This window comes from Phyllostomus discolor, chromosome 2 (assembly GCF_004126475.2).
Source record: "Phyllostomus discolor isolate MPI-MPIP mPhyDis1 chromosome 2, mPhyDis1.pri.v3, whole genome shotgun sequence".
In the NCBI taxonomy this organism is placed as follows: Eukaryota; Metazoa; Chordata; class Mammalia; order Chiroptera; family Phyllostomidae; genus Phyllostomus; species Phyllostomus discolor.
This window is the reverse complement of record NC_040904.2, coordinates 113800506-113822049: the sequence shown is the minus strand read 5'-3', so window position 1 is coordinate 113822049 and position 21544 is coordinate 113800506. Positions and strand designations below refer to the sequence as shown.

At 38.0% G+C, this 21544-nt stretch overlaps 1 protein-coding gene across 4 annotated transcripts in view; it reads left to right on the top strand.

The window, feature by feature from the left end:
- Positions 1–21544, top strand: part of KATNAL1 (katanin catalytic subunit A1 like 1) — a 117103-nt gene that overhangs the window by 55144 nt on the left and 40415 nt on the right. For all 4 annotated transcript variants that reach the window (XM_028532382.2, XM_036018364.1, XM_036018365.1 and 1 more), the window contains exon 4: positions 16599–16767. In XM_028532382.2, coding sequence (XP_028388183.1) covers positions 16599–16767 — 169 coding nt within the window. The remainder of the gene's footprint in view (positions 1–16598; positions 16768–21544) is intronic.

Genomic DNA, 21544 nt, shown 5'->3' with positions numbered 1-21544 from the left:
CCTCTGTAGATGATGACATCATCATCTTCTTGAAGATGACTTTCATAATAGTATTATTTTACCTCTGGCTTACTTTATCACTGTAACTGTTGTTTGTTTATGGATAACTCATTCTCTCTCATTTTTTTAATACTTTTTTTGGTCCTTGGTATTAAACCGTTTCACTGTGAATTTTCTAAGTGTGGATTTATTCTTATTTATACCATCTAAGACTTGTGCTTATTTTTTTCCTAACTTTTTATGCTTTTAACCATTTTAAGTATTCACTTTATAGTCCGTAATCATGGTTCTATTATCAGAAATTATTGGCGGTCATATCCTTTTTATTTCTGATGGCTCTTGTTTGTGGTAAAGTTGAGAATGTCTCCTTAAGGTTTCAGTTATTCTAATGTGTGGCTTGTTTAGAGAAATGGTATTCCTGTGTTCGTTTCATCCAAGTGCTTTGGGGATGTCACTTGCTTAAGACAACTTTTAGGTAAATTTCTTTGCTCAAAGTAGTATGAAACCGAATCCCAAGTCACATGTTCTTATAATCTAAAAAATACATGTGACTTGGGATTCTAAGTGACTTGGGAATCTAAAAAATGTTGTCCATCTAGTTTTAAGGTCTGCAGAGTGAGGCAGAAAATACATTAAATATTTTAAGATTTTCAAGTTCAGAACTCTTTAGAGTTAAATGGAAAAGACAAGGACCTGATTTTTTAATTTTTAAAGATTTTTAATTAAACTTATTGGGATGGCATTGGTTTATGAGATTAAATAGGATTTAAGTGCACATTTCTGTGATAACATGATCTGTATGTTTCATTGTGTGCCCACCATCCAAAGTCAGGTCTTCTTCCGTCACCATATATTTAATGCCAAAGAAGAACAAGGTACAATCAAATAATTAACCTGCCTGAGAGTGGTAGAATTCTACCATTAGGCTAAAGAATTAGTAATATTATTATCCTCTTTCTCCCCACCTTTGAAGTGAGGGAATGACTGACTTTGTGACTTAAAATCAGGCTTAGACGTCCCGTCAGAATCACTGATAAGAATCCAGTAACTATCCTAGCTGAAATAATCTGGTTGTGGGTAACATCAAAATGCTAAGAAGGCAACATCCATGATGTTAAATGGAATTGTATAACATTTGTGTGCAGCTCCAGGTTTTGTACCTGATGAAATTTCTAGTTAAATGTTACTTTCGTTAACTTGAATGGTGATTATCTTCTGTAGTGGGTAAGCATTCTTCAACTCCAGGGAGATTTAGAATTAATAAAAATATCTAAGAGTATTAAAGTTATAATTTTTTCTGCTAAGGGATATGCATATTACTACATATTATTTTTAGTATTTGTAATTAAAGAAAATATGGCTAATAAAGTATACAATTGCTGTTTAAAATGTATTATGGGATGATTTATATCTCTGGGTTTTTTTACAAAAAATTATGTCAACTATTTTTGGGGAACATTTAGGAGAAATAATATGCTTATCTTGTAAGTTTAATTTACTAGGCTTATAAAAGTATTTATATGCAATTTATTGTGCTTCATTAAGTAAGACAGTTATGGAACTAAGGAGGAAGTAAAACATTAAATTTATAAATATAGGTAAAAATTTTTGGTGGCATCTTATTAACCAGGTTTGTAAATGGGATCAAACATTATTCAAAAGCCTCTGGAAAGTGATTTCTGGAATATGCTACTCTTACATATAGAAAAATACTTGTGTAAGGGGAGACCCAGAAAACACCAGGATTGTCTTCTGGAGGGTTTGGCCCTCTGTAGTACAGGCTTCCCCACTAGGTGATTGTTCTAGGAACCCATATGTATCTGTGTACCAGCTGGCATTGTTCTAAGAGGCTGCTTTGGCTTCAGCGAATTTCTTTTGAAAGCTTTTTCAGCATGTTTGCCCATTTCATGATGGATGATTTGTGAGCACACATGCCCACACCTAAGTGTTCAGCAGTTTTTGACCAAAACAGCATGACCCCTGTGCCCCACCCTTCCTATTCATCTATTCTCCCTCTTCATCTGTCTCAAGTGACTTTTTTCTTTATCTGCGTGAAAAAAGTCCTCAAAAGGAAATGTTTTGCTGATGTGGAAGAGGTGAAACAAAAAAATGGCAGAAGCACTAAAGGCATCAGAATAGACTAGTTCAAAGACTGTTTTGAGCAGTGGAAAAAACATCTGAATAGGTATATTGCATCAAATGGAGAGTACTTTGAAGATGACTGAAGTTTAAACATGTAAGAATAAATACACAATTTTTAAAAAATATATTTTATTGATTATGCTATTATAGTTGTCCCATTTTTTTCTCCCCTTTATTCCCCTCTGCACTGTATCCCTGCCCCCACCAGCATTCCCCACCTTAGTTCATGTCCATGGGTCGTACATGTAAGTTTGTTCTTTGCCTTCTCCATTTCCTGTACTATTCTTAACCCCACCCCTGTCTATTTTGTACCTACCATTTATGCTTCTTATTCCCTGTACCTTATCCCTCATTTCTTCTCCTCCCCCTCCCTACTGATAACCCTCCATGTGATCTCCATTTCTGGTATTCTGTTCCTGTTCTAGTTGTTTTCTTAGTTTGTTTTTATTTTTGTTTGTTTTAGGTTCATTTGTTGATAGTTGTGAGTTTGTTGTCATTTTACTATTGATAGTTTTTATCTTTTTCTTAGATAAGTCCCTTTAACATTTCATATAATAAGGGCATGGTGATGATGAACTTCTTTAACTTGACCTTATTTGGGAAGCTAAGGCTCTACCCTGTACTACATAACTGGCATGCCGAGATAAAAAAATATGGCCCAAATGAAAGAACAGATCAAAGCTCTGTTTTGAGAAAAAATACAACTAAGCGATGAAGAGATAGCTAACCTATCAGATGCAAAGTTCAAAACACTGGTAATCAGGATGCTCACAGAAATGATCGAGTATGATTGCAAAATAGAGGAAGAAGTGAAGGCGATGCAAAGTAAAGTAAAGGAAAATGTACAGGGAACCAACAGTGAAGGGAAGGAAACCGAGACTCAAATCAATGATTTGTAGCAGAAAGAAAAAATAAACATTCAAGCAGAACAGAATGAAGAAACAAGAATTCAAAAAAAAAAATGAGAGGCTGAGGAACCTCCAAGACAACTTTAAATGTTCCAAAATCCAAATTATAGGGGTGCCAGAAGGAGAAGAACAACAGCAAGAAATTGAAAACTTATTTGAACAAATAATGAAGGAGAACTTCCCCAATCTGACAAAGGAAATAGATTTCCAGAATGTCAAGGAAGCTCAGAGAGTCCCAAACCAGTTGGACCCAAGGAAGCACACACCAAGGCACATCATAATTGCATTACCCAAGATTAAAGATTAAGGAGAGAATCTTAAAAGCAGCAAGAGAAAAGAAGAGAGTTACCTCCCAAGGAGTTCCCATAACACTTATCTGCTGATTTCTCAAAAGAAACCTTTCAGGCAAGAAGGGGCTGGAAAGAAGTATTTGAAGTCATGAAGGGCAAGGACCTACATCTAACATTACTCTATCCAGCAAAGCTATCATTTAGAATGGGAGGGCAGATAAATACATATTTTTTTTATAAATACTTTTTGTTTTGGTTTCCCTTTATCAGCTGAATTTACAAGCTTTAAGGAGTAATTAATTTTTTGCATTTTTACTAAGTTGAATATTTTAAAAAGGAAAGTAAACCTTTGAGGCGTATTTTCTGCACAAATAGCATCCTTGAAGACACAAAACAACTCATATCAGCATGGCTTGTAGTACTCAATGTATTTCTGAATATGATTGATTTGCTTGTTAGGTAATGAGGGGAGACTTAACCCGGTATAGCCTTTTGAATTATGTAGCATGGTGCCTTGTATTCTTTAAATATTTGGGTGTGTGTGTTGAATTGAACACATTGACTCCTGAATATATCGTAAAATATTTGTTTTTAATCTTTTGATAGTAAAAAGCTACAATTTCTAAAGTTCTTTTTAGAACTGGAACTTATCATTAAAGATTAAATTCTGTGAAGTCACATGATTTATGAAGACGGTACCACTGCAGTTCAGTGGGAAAGGTGGGTCTTATCAGTAAAGGCTTCTAGGTGTACTGAATATCCATGTCAGGGAAAAATCTTGAACCTCTACTTCATACCATGTAGAAAAATTAATTTGAAATAGATCACTACCAAAAATGTAAAAGGCAATAAAATAATTCTTACAGAAGGTAACATAGAAGAATGTCATCATGATCTTGGGATAGCAAAGATTTATTAAAAAGTAGACACTAAGCCCTGGCTGGCATAGCTCAGTGGATTGAGCGTGGGCTGGGAACCAAAGTGTCCCAGGTTCAGTTCCCAGCCAGGGTACATTCCTGGGTTGCAGGCCATAACCTCCAGCAACCGCACATTGATGTTTCTCTCTCTCTCTCTCTCTCTCTCTCTCCCTCCCTCCCTTCCCTCTCTAAAAATAAATAAATAAAATCTTTAAAAAAAAAAGTAGACACTAAAGCATTAAAGATAAAAGATGTGTAAGTCATAATTCTAAAATTGTGAGCTTCTCTTCATCAGAAGACTCACTATAAGAATATAAAGGCAAACCATATACTGGGAGAAGATAATTGCAATGTGTGTATCTCAGAAAGGACTTGTATCTACAATATATACAGGTACATCTCATTTTATTGTGCTTTGCTTTATTGTGCTTTTCAGATAATTGCATTTTTTTTATCAGTTCAGGGTTTATGGCAACTCTATGTCGAGCAAATTGATCAGTGCCATTTTTCCAACTTTTGCTCACTTCAGTCTCTGTGTCACATTTTGGTAATTCTCATAATATTTCAAACTTTTTTATTACTATATTTGTTATTGTGATCTGTGATCAATGATCTTTGATGCTACTATTCTAATTGTTTTTGGACTCCATGAATTGTGTCCATGTAGACAGCGAATTTCATCAATAAATGTGTGTGTTCTGACCTTTCTACTAACCCCCAACCTTGTACCCTCCTTTGCCCTCCCTATTCCCTGTGAGACAATAATATTGAAATTAGGCTAATTAATAGCCCTCCAGTGGCCTGTAAGTGTTCTAGTGAAAAGAGTCACATATCTCTCACTTTAAACCAAAAGCTAGAAATGATTAAGCTTAGTGAGAAAGGCATGTTGAAAGTTGAGATAAGCTCAGAGCTAGTCCTCTTGTGCCCAGTAGCCAAGTTGTGAATGCAAAAGAAAAGTTCTTGAAGGAAAGTAAAAGTGCTACTTCACCAAACATATGCATGATAAGAAAGTGAAATAGCCTTATTGTTGATGTGGAGACTGTTTTAGGAGACTAGATAGAAGATCAAACTAGCCACAATATTCCCTTAAGCCAAAGGCTAATCCAGAGCAAGGCCCTAACTCTCTTAAATTCTAGGAAGTCTGAGAGAGGTAAAGAAGCTGCAGAAGAAAAGTTAGAAGCTAGCAGAAGTTGGTTCATAAGGTTTAAGGAAAGAAGCTGTCTGCAAACATAAAAGTGCAAGGTGAAGCGCAGCAAGTGCTGATGTAGATGCATTAGCAAGTGATCCAGAAGAGCTGGCTGAGATAATTAATGGAATGGTGGCTACATTCCAGTAGATTTGCAATGTAGGGGAAACAGCCTAATTGCAAGAAAATGCCATACAGGTTTTTCATAGCTAGAAAGAAGTCAGTGTCTGGCTTCAAAGTGTCCAAGGACAGGCTGACTTTTCTGTTAGGAGCTAATGCAGCTGGGGACTTTAAATTGAAGCCTAAGCTCATTTACCATTCCAGAAATCCTAGGGCCCTTAAGAATTATGCTAAATCAACTCTGCCTGTAGAGTGTAAGTGGAACAGGAAAGCCTGGATGACAGCAGAACTGTTTATAATATGGTTTACTGAGTATTTTAAGCCCACTGTTGAGACCTGCTCAGAAAAAAGATTCTTTTCAAAATGTTACTGCTCATTGACAGTTCACCTGGCCACCCAAGAGCTCTGATGGAGATGTATGAGAGTAATGTTATTTCCATGCCTGCTAACACAACATTCATTCTTCAGCCCCTGGATCAAGGAGTAGTTTCAACTTTTAAGTCATACTATTTAAAAAATACATTTTGAAAGGCTATAGCTGGTATAGATAGTGGCTCCTCTTATGGCTTTTGGACTAATAAATTGAAAACCTTCTGGAAAGGATTCACCAAACCATTAAGAACACTTGTGATCATGGGAAGAGGGCAAGATATCAACATTAACAGGATTTTGGAAGAAGTTGATTCCAACCCTAATGGATGACTGAGGGGTGCTAGACATCAGTGGAGGAAGAAACTGCAGATGTGGAAATAGCAAGAGAACTAGAATTAGAAGTGGATCCTGAAGATGTAACTGAGTTGCTGCACTCGCATGCTAAAACTTCAGTGGCTGAGGAGTTGCTTCTTAAGGATGAGCAAAGGGAGTGGTTTCTTGGGATGGAATCTACTCCTGGTAAATATGCTGTGAAGATTGTTGAAATGGTAATGAAGGATTTAGAATATTACATAAACTTAGTTGATAAAGCAGCAGCAGAGAGGGAGGATTGTGGGTAAAATGCCATCAGACAGCATCACATGCTACAGAGAAATTGTCCTTGAAAGGAAGAGTCAGTCAAAGTGGCAAACCTCATTATCTTGTTTTAAGCAATTGCCACAGCCACCCTGGCCTTCAGCAACCACCACTCTGATTAGTCACCAGCCATCAACACTGAAGGAAGAGCTTCCACCAGCAAAAAGATTGACGCACTGAAGACTCAGATGATGGTTGGCATTTTTTAGCAATAAAGTATTTCTTAATTAAGATATATAGTTTTTCAGACATAATACTATTGTGTACTTAGCAGACTGTAGTATAGTGTAAACATAACTTTTGTATGCACTGGGAAACGTAAAAATTTGAGTGACTTGCTTTATTTTGATATTTACTTTGTTGCAGTGGTCCGGATCAAACCTACAATACCTCTGAGATATGCCTGTAAGGAACAACAATCAATAAATCAATAAAAAAAATCAGACAACCTAATTGAAAAAAAATGGACTAACAACTGCAATAGATCTTCTACAAAAGAGATATTCACATGGCTAATAAGCATACTGTTGGAAGGGTGTTCAACATTCATAAGTCATTCAGAAAAGGCAAAGCAACGCCACAATGAGATACCATTACTCTCCTTTTAAAATGGCCACGATGGAACAGGTGGCATTCAGACACTGTTGATGGCAGTGTAAAATGGCATCACCACTTTGGAAAACTGGCTATATATATAAAAACTAATCTGTCGTATACCCTGTGATCCAACAATTCCAGTCCTGGTATATACTCCAAAGAAATGAATACTTAGGTTTATCATGAACATATTCCCCATATTTCTAGAAGCTTTAATAGTAACCTCAAACAGAAAATAATTAAAGTATTCTTCAACAGTAAGCTAGATATGCTGTAGTGTGTTTATGCAGTAGAATACTACTCAGCAATGAAGAAAGATAAACTAATGCTATCCTTAGGAGCATGGGTGCATTTCACAGGTAATTTTTTTTTAAGTTGAATTTATTGGGATGACATTGGTTTGCAAAACTATACAGGTTTCAAGTGTACAACTCAAAAAAACATCATCTGCATACTGTATCATGCACCCATTATCTCAAGCAAAGTCTATTTCTGTCCCCACTTTTCCCACCTTTGCCAACTTCCACCTATACCCATCTCCTTCCCCTCTGACTATCATCACAGTGTTGTCTGTGGCTTTGTGTTACATATGTATGTTTTTGACTAATCCCATCACCTTTTATCCATTCCTCCCTCCACCCCTCTGACAGCTGTCAGTCTGTTCCATGTATCCATGCCTCTGTTTCTGTTTTGTTCATCAGTTATTTTATTCATTAGATTCCATAAGTAAATGAGATTATATGGTATTTGTCTTTCTTTAACTGGCATATTTCACTTAGCGTAATAATCTCCACCTCCATTCATGCTGTCACAAAAGGTAAGATTTCCTTCTCTTTTATGGCTGAATAGCATTCCATTGTGTAAATAAATATACTACAGCTTTTTTATCCATGCATTTATTAATGGGCACTTGGGCTGCTTCTAAATCTTGGCTATTGTAAATAACACTGCAATGAACATAAGGATGTATGGTTTCAAATTAGTGTTTTTGGTTTCTTAGTGTATATTCCCAGAGGCGCAGTTACTGGGTCAAAAGGCAATTCCATTTTTAATTTTTTGAGGAAACTGAATACTGTTTCCACAGTGGCTGCACTGCATTCCCACCAACAGTATAAGACAATGCCCTTTTCTCCACATCCTTGCCAAAACTTGTTGTTTGTGGATTTATTGGTGATAGCCATTCTGACAGATGTGAGGTAATATCTCATTGTGGTTTTAATTTGTATCTCTCTGATGATTAATGACATTGAACATTTTTAATACAGCCATTGGCTATCTATATGTCCTCTTTGCAGAAATGTCTGTTTTTGTCCTTTGCCCATTTTTAACTGTATTGTTTATCTAATGCTGTGGATTTGTGTAAGTTCTTTATATATCTTGGAAATTAACCCCTTAGCAGATGTATTGTTGCAAATATCTTCTTCCATACAGTGGTAATGGTTGAAAGAAAGAAACCAGACACAGAGTATGTATTATAGAATTACATGTACATGAAACTAGAGCAGGCAACCCTAATCTTTGGTAGTAAGGTCAGAGTAGTGATTATTTTTAGGGGCTGATCATTTACTAAGAAGGACCATGAAAACCTTTTTGGGATATTGGGAAATGTCCCATCTTGATCTACCTATGGTTATATGGTATGAAAATGTATTGAGTTGTGTACTTAATACATGTGCATTTTACTGTATACATGTTATATCTTAGTGAAAAAGAAATTTAAAAAATTCTATGAAGTATTAATCTCCATTTACAGAGGAATCACATGAGGCTTGTAGATACTAAGTGATATGCCTGTGTAATAGGTAGTTGGTAACCCAGGGAAAAAGGGCACCCAGGTCTTAGGGTTCTAACTCTAATGCTGACTCCAGGTGTCCATGCTCTTTCTCTGAAGGTAGGGATAGTGCTACAACATTTTTATGTCAGTGTAACATCCAGCATAGTTCCTGTACTAATTAGGTAAACCATAAATATATACTGATTTGAAAAAATAGCAGTTACATATTTGATGAGAGTAGACACTAAAGTTCTTAATCATTAATGTCTATTTCACATCATAGGTCCTTTAATTTCTATTTAAGCTTTGTTTTTTTTGCCTCATGATATTTTAAATTTATTTTTAATTCTTTTCTTTTTTAAAATATATTTTATTGATTATGCTATTACAGTTGTCCTGATTATTAACCCTTTGCACCCCTCCACCCAAAAGCCCCTACTCCCTCAGGCAATCCCTACACCATTGTTCAGTCCATGAGTCATGGGTAGGTTCTTTGGCTACTCTATTTCCGATGCTGTGGTTATTTCCAGTGGCTATTCTATATATTCTATAATTACCTATTTATACCACTTAATCTGCTCCCCTCTCATCCATTTCCCTACACATGTCCCTAGTCTGGCAACCATCAGAACCTTCTCCATATCCATGATTCTGTCTCTAGTCTTCTTGTTTGTTAAGTTTGTTTTTAAGATTGAATTGTTGATAGATACGTATACATTACCATTTTATTGCTCGTAGTTTTGATTTTCAGTTTTTTCTTAAATAAGTCCTTTTATCTTTTCATATAATAATGGTTTGGTGATGATGAACTCCTTTATTTTTTTTTTCTTGCTGGGGAACTCCTTATCTGCCCTTCAATTCTAAATGATAGCTTTGCTGGGTACAGCAATCTTGGCTGTAGGTCCCTGCTTTTCATGACTTTGAATATTTCTTGCCAATCCCTAGAAGCTTCTAGCCCGCAAAGTTTCTTTTGAGAAATCAGCAGACAGCTTTATGGGAAATCCCTGAAAGTAACTACCTGCTTTTCTCTTGCTGCATTTATGAGTCTCTCTTTATCTTTAACCTTTGGCATTTTAATTACGATGCATCTTGGAGTGGATCTCTCTCTGCATCCATCTTGTTTGGGACTTTGTGCTTCCTGGATATGCTTGTGTATTTCCCTCAGCAACTTAGACAAGTTTTCTTTCATTATGTTTTACAAATAGATTTCTGATTTCTTGCTCTTTCTCTTCTTCTTCTGGTACCCCTATTATGTGAATGTTGAATTGCTTGAAGTTGTCCCAGAGGCTGCTTACATTATCCTCATTTTTTGGAATCTTTTTTCTTCTTGTTCTGACTGGTTGTTTTTTGCTTCCTTATGTTCCAAATCATTGATTTGATTCTAGACTTCATCTACTTGACTGTTGTTCCCTGTAAATTGTTCTTTATCTCAATTAGTATATCCTTCATTTCTGACTGGATTTTTTTTATGCTGTGGGGTCCTCACTAAATTCCTTGAGCATCCTTATAAACAGTGTTTTGAACTCTGCATCTGATAAATTGCTTATCTCAATTTCATTTAGCTCTTTTTCTGGAGTTTTGATCTGTTCTTTCATTTGGGCCGTTTCTTTGCTCATTTCAGCAGTCTCCCTGTGTTTGTTTCTGTGTATTAGGTAGAGCTACTATGATTCCCTGTTTTGGTAGTATGGTCTAATGTAGTGGGTGTTCAGTAGGGTCCAGTGGCACAGCCTCCCCTCTCACTGAAGCTGGGTGCTCAAGGTGCACCCTTTATGTCAGCTCAGTATACCCTCCTCTTGCAGTTGAGCCTTGACTGCTGTTGGCAGGTCAGTGGGAGGGATTTACCCAGGCCCATCAGGTATAAGGACTGGCCGTGACCACTGATCACCAACCTCAGCTCTCCATGGAGGATCAGTTGTGTGGAGGCAGGGTGGGGGTGCTCTGATGTGGTCCATAGCTGTCCACTGGGTGTGCAGGATCTGGGGTTTCACGGATGGTACAGGCCAAGGTAAACCCCTACTTGCGTTTTCCATGGGGCTACCCTGCGTGAGCTGTAAAGCAATATGAGATGGCTGCTGCTTTGTTCTGGGCTTGGATATTCCCAGGCAAAGCCAAGCTGTGCATCTAGGTTGGATACTGCTAGTGCTGGGCCTGGGGCCCTTTTAGCAAGAGGTATGGGGGGCTGGGGGCTCACAGAGGCTGGCTGTTGCTTGTTTGAGAGATTTTAGTAAGTTGTGAAGCATGAGCCAAGACCAGCCATTCATATGGAAAAGTAGCTTGGATGGGCCAGTAAGTTGGGTGGGATAGAGTCTCAGGGGATCTCTAAGGCAGGGCAAACACTGTTAGCCAGGTTGATGGAGTCTCAGCTGTGGTGGGGAGGGGTTCAGAAAAGGGACAATGGCCTACCATTTTGTCTGGGAGGAGGTTGTTCCCTACCTTTCTCCTTGATGCCAGACACTTCAGTTTCTCCCTGGTGCCTTTTAAGCAGCTACCCTCCTGTTGTAACTCAGAGGCAATGAGTCAGATTAAGTCCATGAGTGGGTTCTTTAAGAGGAACTGCTTGGGATTCCGGAAGTTTCTTCTACTGATTCAATCTCCACTGGTTTTTGCAGCCAGAAGTTATGGGGGCTTACTGTCCTGGCACTGGAACCCTGGGCTGGGGACCTTGGTGTAGGGCTGGGACTCCTTGTTCCTGGGATACCCCTCTCAGATTTCTACCTACCACACATGGATGTGGGACCAGCCCTTTCCCCATGTTCATCGCTCCTACCTGTCTGGATGGATGTGGTTTCTTTAATTCTGTAGTTAGACTTCTGTTCAACTGGATATCTGATGGTTGTGATGGTTGTTCTATATTTTAATTGTAATTTTGATGTGGTTTTGTGAGGAGGCAAGCCGTGTTTGCTTATGCTGCCATTATGACTGGAACACCTTATGATTTTTTAACAAATGATTTTTTCCTGGACTCAGAGTCTGATAAATTGATTCCAAGTCTTTATAGCAAAAATGTTAGTGTGAATTACTTGGAATTTATGTTTTTTATGCTTTTGTTAGCTGTGGAGAGAGATGTTTTTCTGTTTATTTAATTCTGGGCTTATATATATTAATGTAACAGCAAAATTGGATTATTTTTTTCTTTTTCAGAGGTTAACTTTATGTAATCTTGGCTTACATTGTTGGGCATATAGAGGACTTGTTCCAAATTACTTATTCTTGTACCAGAATTGAAACAGTGTTTGAACAAATAGGTAAAATCAAGTCATTTAGAGTAATCATTAAGCAGAAAGCTAGAAGAAATTGAACAGCTCAATAGATGGAATTTTTAGAAAGGAGCTTACAGAGCAATTAGAGAAAAATGTGATATATCTTAGACCCTATTTGTTAACATGGCATAGCATGAACTGTCACAGAGACCCCTTTTGCTTTGACTTCAGGAATTGTGGTGGCGCAGTGCTATGAGTCAGAGAGTCCTATGTGTATAGTCCAGTCTTCTCTGGAGATTGGCCAGGTAGTGGTGCAGTAGGTTCATCTGAGGCTGGGTACTTGGAGCCCACATCACTAGAATATGTGTGTTTCTAGAACATGCCGGAAACTTTGTAGCAAACCTATAATTTCATTTTTAGGTGCTCAAATGTCTTAGCATTGTTGTAGTATGAAATCATATTTCAGTTTTATTAACTACTGAGGAGATAATATAAACATTAAAATTCATGTAAGGTATAAGGTGTCACAATACACTAGCATCTGTATACTCACCTTGGAGTTAAAGATAAAGGACTGCTGATACCTTTGAAGTTCTCCTGTGGGCCCTACTGCATCCTATTTCATTTCTTCCCTTTTCACAGTTGACACTACCCTGTATTTGGAGTTTATAATTAATCCCCTTGCCTTTCTTTACATTTTAACATATACATTTGTATCCCCAAATAGCATCCTGTTTTACTTAGAATTACACTGCATGTTCTTCAAACCACTGCATGTTTTTTTTTGAGGTGGTGGTCCTGAGATTCATGCTTTGTCATTGTGTGTAGCTGTAAACTATGTTGTTGTGAACACAGGATCCCATTATGTGAATGTACAGTACTTTCTGTCTGTAGTCTGATACTTGACATTTGGGTTGTTTCCAGGTGCTTACAAGCAATGCTGATGAGAACATTTACTTCTAATATTGACATTTAATAGTACAGCTTAGAAAGAGGAAGTACTGGATTGTGGAGGAAATCAGGTTTATTTGCATATGATAAAATAAGGCATATTTCTTCCCATTCCTACAGGGAAATGTCTTCAAGTAGGACTGAGCACAGTGTAGACAATCTAGTCTTTTATCTGCAGATCTGTGAGTTATTCTCTATATTTGAAACAGTGTAAGCTGGTATATTGTCAGTCCATTCAGATGGAGGTTGGTAATGTTTTGTAACCATACTAAAGTCTCTTTTTAAAAAGATATCAGTAAAAGCCTTGAGACATAGGTGTTACATAGCCTGGAAGCTATCACTGAGTCCTTAATTTGAAGCATGCCATTGTGCAGTGGTGCACTCCTAGAGGACGGTGAACAGACCAGAATCAAGGTTGTCCTTTGGGACACTGACAGGTTCTGTTACAAATGTAACATCCAGCTGCAGTGAGATGGAACTGAAGACTTACCAGGCACAGGCCCAGTTTCTGTGAGATGGGACTGGCCACAAATGGCACATGTGGCTTCTTGAGCAATTTCACTCAGACCGAGTCTGAGCCCATCAAAGTACTGAGTGGCAGGGCAGGCCAGCAACAGCAAAATCTGGGCATGCAGGCTGTGCAGGAGCTTTGAAAAAAGTCTTCTGACAACACAGCCTTCCTGAGCCAGTAGTGTGCCCAAAGATTACCTGTGCCTCCTCAGCAGCCCCGATAGACCATGCCAAGGAGGAGCACAGTCTGGGTAGGTGGCAGCTGTGCTTCAGGATTCCTTACCCTGACCATGAGGCCTGGGTGCAGGCATGTGGTCGTGACTGCTGCCAGTGAGCACGGGCTCCAGGCTGGCTGTGTGTCCCAAGGGCAAGACCATAAACAATGACAGACTGTTTAAACTGGTGCAGAGATGACAGGCCAAACTTGCCTGTGTTCTGTGTGGAGGAGATGGTTGTCTTACTATTGGTCATACCCATGAATTGGGTTCCAGAAAGGCACTGATACACATGCAGATATATATATGAACAATCTGTCCCTCATTAAAACAAAGTTCAGTCAAAAACCAGTGGTTGCAGTGAAATAGTAAGAATAGAGCAATGTAACATTTCTAGTTTTTTATTTTTTGCCAGTCTTATCACATCGTTCTTTTATTGGCAGAATGCTTAGAGACTAATGATGCACTGGAACCAATAATATAACAATACCTTTAAATTTGAAAATGCCTTATAATCAGTTTACTGTACACCATTTTCTAGTTCCTTCCCTGTGGATTTCTTTCACACCATTGTGTGTTCATCTTTGTCTCTCCTCTGAGGGCCTAGCACAGCAGAGACTGAATGCCTCCTAATGGGTGTTCAGTACACCACTGTTTGAATGGACTCCCAGGGTTCAGCTGTCAGTGTGTGGGAACCTCATAGTTAGACATACAAAGGGGGACCACCAAAAAATGGAATTTATATATTAAAAATCATGTACTTATTGTTACATGTTTAAACTTCAGTCACCTTCAGGGCACTCTCCATTTGATGCAATACACCTATCAGATGTTTTTTCCACTGCTAAAAACAGTTTCTGAACTTGTTAGTTTTGATGCCTTTTAGTGCTTCTGCCTTTTTTGTTTCACCTCCTCCACGTCAGCAAAATGTTTCCCTTTGAGGACTTTTTCATCCAGGAAAACAAAAAAAAAAGTTGCTCAGGGCAAGATTGGGTGAATAGGGAGGGTGGGGTATGGGGGTCCTGCTGTTTTTGGTCAAAAACTGCTGAATACTCAGTGAAGAATGGGCAGGTGTGCCCGTAAATCATCCATCATGAAATGGGCAAATATGTTGAAAGAGTCTTCAAAAACAATTCACTGAAGCTGAATTCAGCCTCTCACAACAATGCCAGCTGGTACACTGATACAGATGGGTTACTAGACTACTCATCTAGGGGGGAAAACCTGTACTACAAGGGGCCAATCCTCCAGAAGATAATTCCAGGTTTTTGCGGGGTCCCCCTTGTACAGATTTTATCAGCCTCTCTATGCTTAGCAGGTTCATGTAGTAGTCTAGTTCCAACAAACTGAAGATACTACATTAGACCTGCAATATGCTGTCAGTTTCTTTCCTTTTTGCTTGAAATCTGCAACGCTCCTGGCTTTTTATCCAATTACCTGTTTTGCTGGGGTCATTGTGTTGTGTACATGTGCCACTTTTTCTGATACCAGGAAAAGAAGCTTCACAATGAGTTAGTGAATTAAAAGCATGAAACTGGAAAGGGCATAATAATAGATACGTCCAATTGACGAAAAAGGAATACACTTGTGGGATCTGAAGGGCTGCAGAGAGAAAAGATATGGAAACAGGCAGAGATGGTTCAAGAAAGAAAGGATTACACACATAGTGACAGAGTACCCCCAACACCCAGAGAGACAATACTGTGCTGAGTACCCTCAAAATTTTGCTATTTGAAGAGGACATTTTTCACACTACATGACCTAAAATATGCCACTTTGTGTGCATTGTTACATTTATATAGTCATCAAAAAAAATTTTTAGTGAGGTATTTCTGGCATAACATTATATTCAATTCAGGAGTACAACATAATGATTCAGTATTTCTATATATTGCAAAATGGTCTCAGTAAGTCTCATTAACATCCATTACCATTCGTAGTTATCAAAATTCTTGATTCATATTTGGGGACATGTATAATCTGAAGGATCCTGTGATTTTTGACAAGATCAAAGCATGAATAATATTTTAAAATAAATTACTTTATGAGGTTTGATTGTTGAGTCCTGCCATTTGAAATTTATGAATGAAATGTTGGATTTTCCAGTATGGAGTCAGAGAAAAACATTATATTGTAAAAAAAAAAAAAAAGTAAACTGCAAATAGACATATTTTGAATTGTTGTCATTTCAGCTTTTATGATGTTCTTTTTAAAAAAATAACACCCCACTCCTTTTTAAAAAAAAATTTAGAGAGAGAGAGGAAGTCAGAGGAGAGAGAAATATCAACTTGTTCCACTTATTTATGCATTCATTGGTTGATTCTTGTATGTCCTCTGATGGGGGGATCAAACTTGCTACCTTGGTGTATTAGGATGACTCTCTACTGAGCTGCTTGGCTAGGGCTGTTCTTTTTTTGTTGTTGTTACTTATTCTTGGTTTAGGACAGTAATGAATAAACTAATGGACTTCCCATTACCATATTAAGATTATTAGATGGGAATAGTTTGTGTTGCCCTTTGTTGGTAATTGATAGTTATTTTTGACAAGATAATTACAGTTATATATTGTCATTTATATGTATTTAATGACTGTATTAATCAGTGTATTTTAAAGAAAAGCACTTTTAAAAACTGACCTAATCAATATGGCCAACCATGAATTGGCAAAAGGGGGAGGAAATGGGGAGTTTCTGTCCTTCTTGACTTAATCATTTTGTTGACTAAGGTAGTATCAAAATACTTTTGCCTTTGATTAACTTTTATTTTATTTTTCTTGTCAGAGTTCCACCTCAGATAAGGCGTCCCAATCGAGAAGTAAAACCTCTGAGGAAAGAAATGCCAGGAGCAGGAGCCCGGGGACCTGTAGGCCGAGCACATCCTATATCGAAGAATGAGAAACCCTCCACAAGTAGGGACAAGGATTGTAAAGCAAGAGGGAGAGATGAAAAGGCAAGACTATCTATCTCTTTCTGACTTACTCACTGGAAGGCCTTTGGTGCATATTGTAACTTTTATTGGCTTTTCAGAATATTCTGGCTTTGATGTAGAAGAGATTAAAAAAAGGTCTGAATTAAAAAACTATGTTGTCTTTGTATTTCAAAGAGCATTCTGCAATGCCAGTAACTTCAGAACTATATTTAAAACATCCTACCCCCCCCCACACAGAGAAATATTTAGTAAAATGGATCTTCTATAGAAATATTCAAAATAAAATTTAAAATTTATAAAAATATTTAATAATTGTTCTGAATCAAAATGAACAATAAGTGAAAACAATTGTGTGGGAAAGACTTATAAGGAAGTAGATATATATATGGAGCAGGGCAAAAGTAGGTGTACAGTTGTTCATACAGAAAACAATACAAGAATTAAAAAATAATAATGCAAGAATAAACTATTTTGCTTACTTATAACTGTATACCTACTTTTGCCCCACTCTGTATTCGCAGAGTAAGATGATGGATATGATTTACTATGGATAAAAAAAATCTTTGATTCAACTGTAAATTTTTTTTTAATGAGAAAATTCCCCCTGAATAGGGTTCACTATATACATTTACTTATCTGGATAATTGATCAGATAAAGTAATTTATTTGAAAATTACTTTATCTGGAAAATAAACATAATACTGGGCCAAAATTCTGTATAGCCCTTAAAATAGACTTTAGCAAAATGGCTGAAGAAAATCCTACAGACTAAGGAGTGAGTCAGAATGACCTGACACATCTCTTAGCCTTAATTGTAATGAAAAGGTAAAAATAAATCTTTAGTGATAGCATTTCCCATTTTCATTGTGATGTCCTACATGAACGATGATACCAAACTGCCACAAAGTGTTAACTAGCACAGGGTTCAGGATATGTAATCAGTCACATTTATTCCATGATATTTATAATGGAAATATAACCAATAGCAAGTGGTTATCATTTAAATTATATGCTATATTTGAACATCTTTACCATATGTATATATTCAATCAGTAGATAAGGACTATATACAGCCTTATGGATGTTTAGACCATGATAGAATAAAACTGGTGTTTTCTGAGTGTTACTTTTTTTTATACTTTGTTTTATTGATTATGCTATTATACTTGTCCTGATTTTCCCTCTTTGCCACCTCCACCCGGCAGCCCCCACTCCCTCACACATTCGCCCCACCAATGTTCATGTCTGTGGGTCATGAATATAAGTTCTTTGGCTCCTCCATTTCCTATGCTGTACTTTACATCCTCATGGCTATTCTGTAAGACCTATTTGTACTTATTAATCCCCTCACCTCTTCACCCTTTCTCCTCCTCCCATCTGGCAACCCTCTGGCAACTAACTTCTTTTCTCTTGCTTTTAATAGTCTCTCTTTATCTTTAACCTTAGGCATTTTATGATGTGTCTTGGAGTGGGCCTCTCTACATCCATCTTGTTTGGGACTCTGCGCTTCCTGGACTTGCGTGTCTGTTTCCTTCACCAACTTAGGGAAATTTTCTTTCACTATTTTTTCAGATAGAATTCCAATTTCTTGTTCTTTCTCTTCTTCTGGCACCACTTTGAGGTGAATATTGGACCTCTTAAAGTTGTCCAGGGGCTTTTTATACTATCCTCATTTTTTGGGATTCTTTTTTTCTTCTTTTTGTTCTGCATGGATGTTTTTTGCTTCCTTATGTTCCAAATCATTGATTTGATTCTTGGCTTCATCCACTCTACTGTTGTTTCCCTGTGAATTGTTCCTTATTTCAGTTAGTGTATCCTTCATTCTGACTGGGTCTTTTTTATGCTGCTGAGGTCCTCACTAAGTTCCTTGAGCATCCTTATTCCAGTGTTTTGAACTCTGCATCTGATAGATTGCTTATCTCCATTTTTTTTTTTTTTTAGTTTTTTTCTGGAGTTTTGATATGTTCTTTCATTTGGGCCATGTTTCTTTGTCTCCTTATTTTGGTAGAGTTGCTTTGACTCCGTGTCTTGGGGCGTGTGGCCTTAATGTAGTAGGTGTCCTGTAGGATCCAGTGGCATAGCCTCCCCTGTCACCCAAGCTGGGTACTCAGGGTGCGCTCTCCACGTGTGCTGAGTATACCCTTCTGTTGTAGTGGAGCCTTGGTTGCTGTTGGCAGATCAGTGGGAGGGATGTAGCCAGGCCAGTCGCCTGCAAGGACTGGCTGTGACCACTGACCACCAACCTCTGTAGAGGATCAGCTGTACAGGAGCAGGGTGGTGGTGTTCTGATGTGGTCTGTAGCTGTCCACTGGGTGTGTTGACCCTGTGGTTTCCCAGGTAATGTAGGCAAAGGTCAGTCCCCACCTGTTTTGTCGGGTGCACCCTGCCTGAGCAGTAGAACAATCTGATATGGCTGCTACTTGTTCTGGGCTTGGAGATTCCCAGGTGAAGCCAAGCTGTGACTCTAATCTGGCTGCTGCTCACGCTCTCTGAAGCCAGCTGTTGCTTGCTTGATAGGATTTAGGAGCCAAGACCAGCCTTTTTTATGGAAAAGCAGCTTGGGTGGGCACATAAATTGGGTGTGGTGGATCCTCTGTGGATCTCCAACGTGGTTGTCACAGTGTTAGCCAGGTTGCTGGAGTCTCATATAATGGCACCAACCTATTGGCTCTGTGGTGGGAGGGTTCAGCAGCAAAGAGGCAATGCCCTCTGCTAACGCTCATGCCAGACACTTCAGTCTCTCCCTGTATATACCACTGGTGCTGGAGCTCAGAGGGAGTGAGTCTGAGTGGGTGAGTCTGTGTGGGTGAGTCTATGTGTGGGTTTCCCAAAAGGAAATTCGTAGGGCTCTAGCAGTCTCCTCCACCAACTCAGTCGCCTCTGGTTTTTGCAGCCAGAAGTTGTGGGACTTATCTTCTGGCACTGGAATCCTGGGCTGGGGGGCCTAGTGTGGGTCTGGGACTCCTGGCTCCCTAGATATGCCTCCTGAATTTTTATCTGCATGGGTGTGGGGCCAACCTGTTCCTCATCTGCGCCCTTCTACCAGTCTGGATGGATGTAGTTTCTTCAGTTCCATATTTGTGAGACTTCCATTCAGCTTGATTTCTGACATTCTTGAGTGATGGTTCTATGTTTTAGTTGTAATTTTGATGTGGTTGTGCAAAGAGGTGAGCCGTGTCTGCCTACATCAACATTTTGACCAGAAGCCCACTGAGTATTTCAATTCATGAAATATTAGATTCAAGACATATTCTACCTCTCTAACTCACTAGGATACTGAAAGTGAATTAGATTATTTTGTTTGTAATTTGTTGGAGCTATGTGCCATAAAACAGTGAGTGATTCCATTTCAGATCCTTTTCAGGATTGTGAGGAATGCTAATACATTAACTTTTCCCACTGATACAATTAAACTGATTCTTCCTCATTATCAAAAGCCACATAAATAGATATTTTAAAATCTGTATATTATGTATCACCTTTGTTCCTTACTCTGTTCTCCATTTAGTGCAGCTAACCTTAGCTTTATTTTTATTTTTTTTTAATTATGTTATTGGTTATGCTATTGCAGTTGTTCCAGTTTTTCACCCTTTTCTCCACTCAACTCAGTCTTGCCCTGCTCCCTTAAGCAATCCTCACACTGTTGTCCATGTCCATGGGTTATGCATATATGTTCTTTGGCTACTCTATTTCCAGTGACTTTATGCCGCCATAACTATTCTATAATTATCAATTTGTACTAAATCCCTTCACTTATTTCACCCATCCCCTCAACCTCCCTCCCAACTGGCAACCATCAAAACTTTCTCTGTATCTATGATTCTGTGTCTGTTCTGCTTGTTTGTTCAGTTTGTGTTTTAGATTTAGTTGTTGGTAGATAGGTATTTATTGCCATTTTATTATTTATATTTTTGATCTTCTTAAAGAAGACACTTTAACATTTTATATAATACTGATTTGGTGCTGATGAACTCCTTTAGCTTTTTCTTTTCTGGGAAGCTGTTTATCTGTCCTTTGATTCTAAATGATAGCTTTGCTGAATAGAGTAATCTTGGTTGTAGGTCCTTGCTTTTCATCACTTTGAATGTTTCTTTCTGGCCTGCAAAGTTTCTTTAGAGAAATGAGATGACAGTTTTATGGGAGCTCCCTTGTAGGTAAAAAACTGCTTTTCTCTTGCTGCTCTTAAGATTCTCTCTTTCTATTTAACCTTTGGCATTTTAATTATGATGTGTCTTGGTGTGGCTCCTTTTGGGTTCATCTTATTTGGGACTCTGTGTGCTTCCTGGACTTGTATGAATGTTTCCTTCACCAGGTTAGGGAATTCTGTCATTTTTTCAAATAGGTTTCTAATTTCTTCCTCTCTCTCTTCTCTCCTGGCATCCCATGATGTAAATGTTGGTATACTTGAAAGTTGTCCCAAAGGCTCCTTATACTGTCCTCATTTCTTTGGATTCTTTTTTTCTTTTTTGCTGTTCTGATTGTTGTCTTTTGCTTCCTTGTATTGCAAATTGCTTATTTGATTCTTGGCTTCATCCATTCTACTGTTGATTCCCTGTAAATTGTTCATTTCAATTAAGTGTATCTTTAATTTCTGACTGGATCTTTTTTATGCTGTTGAGTTTCTCACTAAGTTCATTGAACATCCTTATAACCAGTGTTTGCTTGTCTCCATTTTGTTTAGTTCTTTTTCACAGAAGTGAAAAGGAGTTTTGTTCTGTTCTTTCATTTGGGCCATGTTTCTTTATTTCCTCATTTTGGCAGCCTCCCTGTGTTTGTTTCTATGTGTTAGGTAGAGCTA